Source organism: Limulus polyphemus, unplaced genomic scaffold (genome assembly GCF_000517525.1).
Source record: "Limulus polyphemus unplaced genomic scaffold, Limulus_polyphemus-2.1.2 Scaffold4345, whole genome shotgun sequence".
Taxonomy (NCBI): domain Eukaryota; kingdom Metazoa; phylum Arthropoda; class Merostomata; order Xiphosura; family Limulidae; genus Limulus; species Limulus polyphemus.
Window position 1 is genome coordinate 35,313 of NW_013669955.1, and position 9,828 is coordinate 45,140.

At 38.3% G+C, this 9,828-nt stretch overlaps 1 protein-coding gene across 1 annotated transcript in view; it reads right to left on the reverse strand.

The window, feature by feature from the left end:
* LOC106470996 (zinc finger homeobox protein 3-like) overlaps positions 1 to 9,828 on the reverse strand; it is a 59,571-nt gene that overhangs the window by 13,110 nt on the left and 36,633 nt on the right. Inside the window, exon 2 of the mRNA XM_013931582.2 lies at positions 4,170 to 7,456. Coding sequence (XP_013787036.2) covers positions 4,170 to 7,413 — 3,244 coding nt within the window. The 5' untranslated portion in view covers positions 7,414 to 7,456. The remainder of the gene's footprint in view (positions 1 to 4,169; positions 7,457 to 9,828) is intronic.

The following is a 9,828-nucleotide window of genomic DNA, read 5'->3' on the forward strand; positions in this document are numbered from 1 at the left end:
GATTGACCGTCACATTGTAACGCCCCACGGCTGAAAGGGCGACCATGTTTGGTGTGACGGGGATTCGAACCCGCGACCCGCAGATTGCGAGTCGAGTGCCCTAACCACCTGGCCATGCCGGGCCAAAAAAAAAAACGTGTAAACATTCTACAGATTTTCAATTTTTTCTTATTAAGCTATAGATAACGACTACCATGCTTTAGGGTTTCAATATGGCGCCGAAAATTTCCTTCAACTGATATAATGCTATAGTTGTCAAAGAAGTAACATTACTAAATATTGACATACAGTATAAACAAAAGGCACAGACTGACACACTTCGCCATAATGGGCGGGCACCGTAATAATATAATATAATGGTTAGTTATACTGTAAAGGGCACGATATTTAAAGTGCGCCACTTTTGTTCGTAAATAATATTTTACCATACACAACAAATATGTTTTTGCGCATAATATTGCCTTTTTGAAAACTTGATTTTGATAGTAGCTGTAAAGTAAAATAATGACATCATTAAGTGCTATAAAATACTGACAACATTAAATGCTATAAATATGTCGTGATATATGGCTAAACCTAAGTTTAATTTCTATTTACAGTGCAATAGACAATCGTGGTTCTTTACAGTGCAATATACAATCGTGTTTCTTTACAGTGCAACAGACAGTCGTGTTTCTTTACAGTGCAATAGACACTCGTGTTTCTTTACAGTGCAACAGACAGTCGTGTTTCTTTACAGTGCAATAGACAGTCGTGTTTCTTTACAGTGCAATAGACAGTTGTGTTTCTTTACAGTGCAATAGACAGTCGTGTTTCTTTACAGCGCAATAGACACTTGTGTTTCTTTACAGCGCAATAGACACTTGTGTTTCTTTACACCGCAATAGACACTCATGGTTTTTTACACCGCAATAGACACTCATGGTTTTTTACACCGCAATAGACACTCGTTTCTTTACAATGTAATAGACACTAGTGCTTCTTTACAGTGCAATAGACACTCGTGGTTCTTTACAGTGCAATATACAATCGTGTTTCTTTACAGTGCAATATACAATCGTGTTTCTTTACAATGTAATAGACATTAGTGTTTCTTTACAGTGCAACAGACACTCGTGTTTCTTTACAGTGCAATAGACAGTCGTGTTTCTTTACAGTACAATAGACATCGTGATTATTTACAGCGTAATAGACAGTCGTGTTTCTATACAGTGCAATAGACAATCGTGGTTCTTTACATGCAATAGACAGTCGTGTTTCTATACAGTGCAATAGACAATCCTGGTTCTTTACATGCAATATATAATCGTGTTTCTTCACAGTGCAACAGACAGTCGTGTTTCTTCACAGTGCAACAGACACTAGTGCTTCTTTACAGTGCAATAGACACTCGTGTTTCTTTACAGTACAATAGACATCGTGATTATTTACAGCGTCATCATTAGGTACATTTGCTGTTATGTTAAACTTATATTAAAGTTTTTCTTCGTTATCCATTCAAGCCGTCTCCAACCATTATTTCTCAAAAGGTTGTTGTTTGAGCGCAAAGATACACAATGAGATGTCTACTAAGAAGGTGTTTCTTTACAATGTAATAGACACTAGTGTTTCTTGACAGTGCAACCGACACTTGTGTTTCTATACAATGCAATAGACACTCGTGTTTCTTTACAGTATAATAGACACTCGTGATTATTTACAGCGCAATAGACAATCGTGTTTCTTTACGAGTGCATTCTGTTTTTGCAATATCCTAAGTGTTCCAGCTTTAGCGGTTTTTTTTAACATTACACAACAATTCTACTTTTAAGGCTTAAAGTGAGAATAATTGATTCTAGTAGGAATATGGAGTATTAATCATGTAAACTAAACACAACCCTCAAGTGCTCCATTTCATATCATATGGTAAGGAAACTATTTACTTGAGATCCGAAAGCCCATTGATAGGTAATAGTTCAAGAAGTATAAGAAAATAATTATTCGTGGAATGAAATTAGGTTTGTACCATTCAAGGTCATGTCAGTTGCAAAGGAATAAGGAAATAAATAACAAAAATTAAACCTACAATTACCAAAACTGATCCATAACAACAACAATTAACATTCTAACGGTATCACAGTGATCTCGAACTGTTGTCCAACTGTGGCAAATGCCAATAGGATGCCTTCACCGTCATTATTGGTTGACGTTCTTGGTCTGCACGCACTATGTCTATGCTTAAATGAGTCTGTAGTACGCAGCCGCTCACACATGTCATTTGATATGAAGGATGACATTCACCTGCGAACCGTCTGTCATATAATGTGGTAATGTGCTATCTGAAAAAATTGACAAGCACCAAAAAATGTTCTTTCTGTATATAATGGCTTTCCACTTTATTAAGGTTTATGTACTCTTTCAGACTTGGTCCTGTTTTGAGATGCAGATGCAAAATAGATTGATAACATCATACGTCAGGTGATCCCTGCAGCACTATAAATGACTAGGAAAAGCACATTAACAGTTAATCTAACACATGTGGGAAATGTAAAAGATATTGCATGGTTCAAAAGAGGCATGATAGTAGGTGCACATTTAGCAGGTGCCACAGTGGCCAAAACAGTTTTTAGGAAGGTTGCTCCAAGACATCGGTTATTCAAGTTTATCTGAATTGGAAAATGTGAATAAATGTCTCCTGCTAGGAGGAATTGTGGCCTCAATTACAGAAAGAGGAGCAATGCGGTTAGGTACGATTATAAAGTCTAAACATCATCAACGAATAGATCAACTGACAGAGACATAGCAATCCCAACCCATCTTGCAAAGAACGTTACAACGAATGACTGCAGCAGTGGAAGACCATTGATTAAACCATTAATCTCAGTATCAACAAGAAAAAATTTTCTTCGAGTTAAGTAAGTAGAACAGACATTGGACAAATGAAGACTGGCAAAAGGTGATGTGGTTCGCTTTTCTTTAGCACAGATGGGGTACGACAGATTTGGAGAAAACCCACAAAAATCACTCGACTTGTGTGGTCCTAACTTTCCAGGCCTCTGGTGGTGAGCGCATGATTTGAGGACTATTTGCTTGGAATAACCTGGCCCCCTTTAGAAAGCAGAATTAATTTAACAGCTTACCTCAACATCGTTTCCGATGAAGAGCATCTAGCAATTGTTTTAGCTTATAATGCCATGTTTTCTCAGCATCATTTTGAGTTTAGAGCTTACACGTGACACACCTAACGAAAAGAAATTCCAATCTTTAGGATAGGTTTCAGAGGAAAGTCTTATTTAGGGTCTATGTGGAAATTTGGTGTTCACTTTAAAAAAAATGTCATATTTCAACGCTATTAAAAACCTACATCTAACGAAGGTGTTGGATTACTCAAAAAGAGGAGTTACTGGTAATACATCATTTTACAAACATTGTAGCATTATACATAACTCACTGTACTTTCGGGCAACCACATCAGTGGTGTAAATTGTACTTAAAATGTTCAAAAGAACACTGTTCGGAAACTATTATAAGGTCATGTCTACTAGCATTTAATTAAGACTCCAATGTGAGCAAAGTGACATATTTAAATTGATTCTTTAAAAAGTGTTCCTTACCTTCACAATTAGATCATGTTGATGATGTTTTTCAAATATGATCTTGTCAACCAGAAAACAGTATACGTATTTCGAACAAGTGGTATTTTCAGTACTTGATAGAACTACGTGCGGGCATCATGCCTAAATAACTTTGTTTGCTATGAATTTCGCGCAAAGCTACACGAGGGCTGTCTGCGCTAGCCGTCCCTAATTTAGCAGTGTAAGACTAGAGGGATGGCAGTTAGTCATCACCACCCACCGCCAACTCTTGGGCTACTCTTTTACCAATGAATAGTGGGATTGACCGTCACATTATAACGCCCCCACGGCTAAAAGCGCGAGCATGTTTGGTGTGACGGGGATTCTAACCCGCGACCCTCAGATTGGGATTCGAGCGCCCTAACCACCTGGCCATGTCGGGCCGAACATAAATAGCCAAATGATACACGAAAGTAACTTAAGTTAAGTTATAATATACACAAACTTAATATGTGATTGGCCTACATTTATACATATATTCTACGGTTCTTTAAAGATGTATTCCTGTCACTTTATTACCTCCAGGTTAACCAAAAAAGAAAGAAGGGTACTTACTAGTTTGGGAGTCCTTTGCTTCTTTTTCCAGTCCTCTGCAACTCTTCACTGTGTATATCTCTCGAAAGTCATCTTCCGACTCTTGACCTTCTAGTTTTTTCTGCATCTGGCGAAGATTTTCATTCCTCAGATGCTCTAGTGAGTGAACGTGTTGAACAAGTTTAACTTTGGCGTTTGCCGAAAATTTGCACAGTGCACAGTGGTAAAATGTTGCATCAGCATCGAGACCGTTTTCACTGAACTGCAAGTACAAGAAAAGCTTAGCACTGATCTCATGTCTGGGATTTGAAGTATGTAATTGTAGTTCGTGTATGCTGTTGGTGTAGCAGTCACAAACGTTGCATCGCACCTGGACAGCGTTGCTGGTCTTCGCATACTTCAATTTCCACTCGTTCCTCGGCCCTCCTTCTTTAATGTGGTTAATATGTTGAAGCCCTTGGTAGTGCTTATCGGTTTTGCAGTGAAGCTGGAAATTGGCTTTCAGATTAGTTTTATAGGCGCACAGTTTACATATGTAATTTCCTCCAACCATCGTCATAGTATTATCTTCTCGTTCTTCTGTCCGATCAACTTGAAAGTGCTCATTCAAGGATTCAACGCTGTTTGTTGAGAAACAGCTACACACACAACAGAAGAACAGAGCGGAATCACCCTCAGAAACATCTGGGTTCAAAGTTGGGTCGCCTTGTTCCATATCTATGGTAGATGTATAAGGAAAATATAAAGAAGAAGGTTGAGAAGAATTGTTTACAACAGGATTAGGGCCTACCATTACCATTTGTTGTTGTTGTTGCTGCTGCTGCTGTTGGTTTGCTATCATCATAAGTGCTTGATTGTAATACAAGTCTGCCAAAGCTGCTTCAGGCTGGAGCTGAGCGTCTGGAGGGAATAATAAACCAGAATGGAACTGTCCAAACATCGGGTCCATCACTTGAGAATGGTGAAGTGCTGTCAACTGTTGCATATGTTTGACATTCTGCTGTACAACCATCATGTTATGTGTGTGTTTTTCGCTCGTCATATGAATCCGAAGATTTCGAGCCACGTTAGTTTCGTAGTTACAAATATCACAGCGCCATGTAGCCTTTGGTTTGGTTAATGGTAACCCCTTTTTCGGCGGTTCTGGAGCAGTTGTGATGGTTACGTTTTGAGAGGGAAGAACATGTTTAGTAGTCAAGTTTCCACTTCGAAGCTCTTTGAGATTATTGAGGTGTTTGTCTGAGTGCATGTGAATACTCAAGTTACCTTTAGTAACGGTAGAATAATTGCAAATTTGACATCTATATGGTTTGTATCCACAAGTGTAAGTCTCACCACGTGACAGTTTCGGATGTCGCTGATTGGTTATACAATAAACACACGAAGTTTCGTTCTCCGAGTGTTTCTCTTTCATATGTATCTCTAGCGTTTCTTGATATTTGTAATGCCAGTTGCATTTCGGACACTTTAAAGTTTTACAAGAGTTTCTAGAGTGTATCATTTCCATATGACTACCTAAAGAAGAAGAGGAACCTAAAACCATGTCACACTTTGAACAGTCAGGATGTCTGTTATCTAAGTGCTGTGGACAAATAGTATATAAAGCATTTGTTGAGGACGCTAAAGAATGGTTACTTAACGTGAGCAAATCTGGAGACATTGAAGTCTTTGGAGACACAGAAGATTCTGGAGAACTGCTTCCATAACTTGTTGGTCCCTCTAGTGAAAGAGTTCTTCTTTCTAAGGCCGAAGATACAGAGGCTGTCATTGGTCCATCTTGATTCTGAGCTTCGGTACTTTTTGGCATTAAGTTATTAGTAAGATTCTGTTTGCATTCACCAGATGACTCCGATGAAGTCGCCTCAGCTGCAGCAGCTGCTGCTTTGGCTAATTTCTCAATGTTAGCCAAGTCTTCTAATTCCGGAGCAATAGATTCTATTGTTGCGTTATCACGACCGACAGTACCTTGAACAACATTTTCCTTCTCGTGCTCAACAAAAGACTGTTTGATATCCCGAATTGATGGAGCTGGGTTCAAACAGGACAATGATGTCGTTGCAGCAACTGTACTTGTGGATGGTGAAACACTACTAACGACTACAGCACTGGTGTAGTTAAATGGATGTTTGTTAGCATCTAAGTGTGCAGAGGAATCACAAAAACTCTGGACACTTCGAGATAATAGATCATTTTCACGAACCTGAGCGGAGGCGTTAGAAGCTGGTTTTAGGAATGAAAGAAGTGGGATTTTGTCTTTCCCAACGCCTTGAATAATGGCTGAAACATTTATTTGTGATAATATATAGTTTTCTTCTTCCAGAAGATGTATACCGTGCTCTCTGACAGCATGAGCAACAAATGATTTGGCATAACCGAAAGATAATTTACACATGAAACACATAAGAATAGGTTTAATTGGGACAGAAGAATACTCACAGGATATTTTATGTCTGTCCTCATTGTTGGCCCTTAGTTTAGGTCCACCAATGTCAGTTTTTACGAAGTCTTTATTATCAAAACTGGGACTCTTTTCACGCACGTTAAACACTTTATAACTGTGTACCATAGGTATCTCAGGAACTTTTTTATTCTGTTGATGGAGGTTGTGTGTTTGCCCATATAGGGCGCTAAGCAAATTAGAATTTCTACAGATGTGAAAGGCATTTATGATTTCAGGAAAACCCCTATACTGCGTAGGTGTCGCCACCCGTCCATCAACAATACCGTCTTGTCGTTGAGGTAGATCCAGACTGCATTCTTCATCGCTGACTTCCGAGTCTCCTTCTATAATATAGGCAGATCCATCCGGGTTATACAAAATCTTTCCAGTGAAAGTCTCTACATCACTTTCCGACAACGAATTGTCATCATTTTTCACACCATGACCTGAAAGGTCAACATGCGCAATCTTTTTGGTTTCTTGTTGCTCACATCTTTGGGTAGGTTCCGAGTTTAAGCGAATCTTCGTTTCAGTGCCAAGCTGCCCACTCAAACACAAAGTCCCATCTAATTTATCCTGGTCTGGAGCATCGGATGGATTGTCCTGTGGTGCCATAGTTGACTGTTTATTGGAAGATGGCGTATCGGAAAATTGGTAAGAATGTCTTTCCTTAGTTGTTCTATTTACAGTAATGTTTTTTTCATTGCCACATCCAGGTCTTACTACTTCAGCAGGTAACAAATAGATCTCGGAGAGTTGCGGCTGGTGTTTTCCGGCAGACTGCTGCCCTGTATCCATATCCTCCATAGGTGTTTGAGATTCCATTTTTGTAAACTTGTTAAGCCATGATGGAGCTCATTTTCTTCATCTGAAACACAAAAAATTTACATTATTTTAAACTGATAACAACTATAGATCCAGTCACGAAAACTTGGAGCGTCCTGGTGCTCTTATAATACAGAATACATGCTATATGCAAAGATTTACACTTAGGTGTAATATACAAATAATTACTGTTTGTTGCTTAATTTGGTAAGGATCGTTGGTTTCAGATTCTTTCGTATTTTAGATAAGCCAGATTTGTTTGTGCAATGGTTAGAAATCTGTAAAACACTATAACAGTTACTCCAAGCAATTTAATAATCTACTCAAGTTGGAAGTATTACTCCTTCCAGAAACGATCTGGTGAGAAAAGGTAAGCGTGAAGAATTCTTCTACAGCTTCTTTCTTTTATTTCACACCTATCAAAACAATTATTACTGAATTCCATGCGTTAAGTTATGTTCATCAGACTTCATAGAGCACGTGACTTGAAGGACGGAAAATAGGTGTGACGAGAAGCTCAAAACAATCAAATAAGGATAAGAAAAAGGCACGGTTGAGTTATGATTCTTACACGAGCATGCGTAGTCTTTTCAGTTGGATACCCACAACCTGCACCCCCTACAAGTTTATGAATTGAATACTGAAACAGTTTCGTCGATGATTCCCGTACCATGACTTCTCAAAAACAAATTAACAACAAACTATTTGTTTGGTGTTTGTTTGTTTGTTTTTTAGGCAAAAAACTAAACAATGGGCTATCTGCACTCTGAACCACCGTGATATGCTTGGTTCGGTTGCTGTTAAGCACAGAGTTACATAATTGCTTATTTTAATTTCATAAGCCTGCAAACTTACCTCTGAGCTAACGGGGGTGGGGGGTGTATGGGTGGAGAGGGTAGGGGTGGATATGACAAACTGAAAACCAGATGCGAAAATATAACGAAAAATTTGGAAGGGTCTTAAAAATAAAACTATTTTGTTGGAAATAGTTCCAAGAAAATTTAAACGGGTTGGTTTGAACGCAAAGAAAGGTTGAAATGTGAAATTATTGGGGAACAAAATGATCAAATACAATGGTTACTCGGGTAGGTGAGAAAGAGTAAATTTGCCGGCGTGCAAGAAATTGAAAAGTCGTCACAAAAGTGAAACTAATCTTTTAACTTTATAAATAAATAGCATTGTTTAAAAAAAAATATGTAAAAAGAGAGGCTCGTTTTTCCGGAGGGTGTGGACCATATGTTTGACAATTACGTTCATAAAGACGTTATAAGGAGGAAGTTTCGTATATTACGCCAGACAGTGAAACGAACTGAGGTCTAATCAGCGGGGAATTATTGCGTTAAAAGGGCTTCGTGAAATTAGCCGATTGCAGGTGTTAAATTCCTTAAAACAAAACTTTGTGTGTGTGTGTGTGGAATCATTTAAAACGATTTCATTGTTACTTTGTTATTTCTGATTAATTAATAGTACTTTTCGGCTTTAGTAGTAATAAAAACCTCATAAACTTCTAAATACTATTATCGTATTCATTGTTATTACCCCATATGACACATTCACGATATCATTGGGTTAAATACCAGCTGCGTATTCTAAAATAATACGAGAAACATTTTCCATTATCATTATTTTTATGTCGCCATTTTCCGTAAGGCAACATTAAGGAACGGTGAGCTCGGCTATTCAAGGTCATGGTACCAGTCCTATGGTACAGCACCGTCAGCACATTGTGTTACCTTACATACATTTTTATTCAATTTAACACAGCTATTGTCCACGCGCAAATGACCGGGTTTTCCCTTACGCTTAAGGATCTTCACTGAACAAAACGGTAAGAGAGATGGTTCGTGTCTTAAAGTACTAAAGAACCTTACTTAGGATAGTTGGGTTCGGTTATACAGATGGTTCGTGTCTTAAAGTACTGAAGAACCTTACTTAGGATAGTTGGGTTCAGTTATACAGATGGTTCGTGTCTTAATGTACTGAAGAACCTTACTTAGGATGGTTAGGTTCAGTTATACAGATGGTTCGTGTCTTAAAGTACTAAAGAACCTTACTTAGGATGGTTAGGTTCAGTTATACAGATGGCTCGTGTCTTAAAGTACTAAAGAACCTTACTTAGGATGGTTAGGTTCAGTTATACAGATGGTTCGTGTCTTAAAGTACTAAAGAACCTTACTTAGGATAGTTGGGTTCATTTATACAGATGGTTCGTGTCTTAAAGTACTGAAGAACCTTACTTAGGATGGTTAGGTTCATTTATACAGATGGTTCGTGTCTTAATGTACTAAAGAACCTTACTTAGGATGGTTAGGTTCAGTTATACAGATGGTTCGTGTGTTAAAGTACTGAAGAACCTTACTTAGGATGGTTAGGTTCAGTTATACAGATGATTCGTGTGTTAAAGTACTAAAGAAC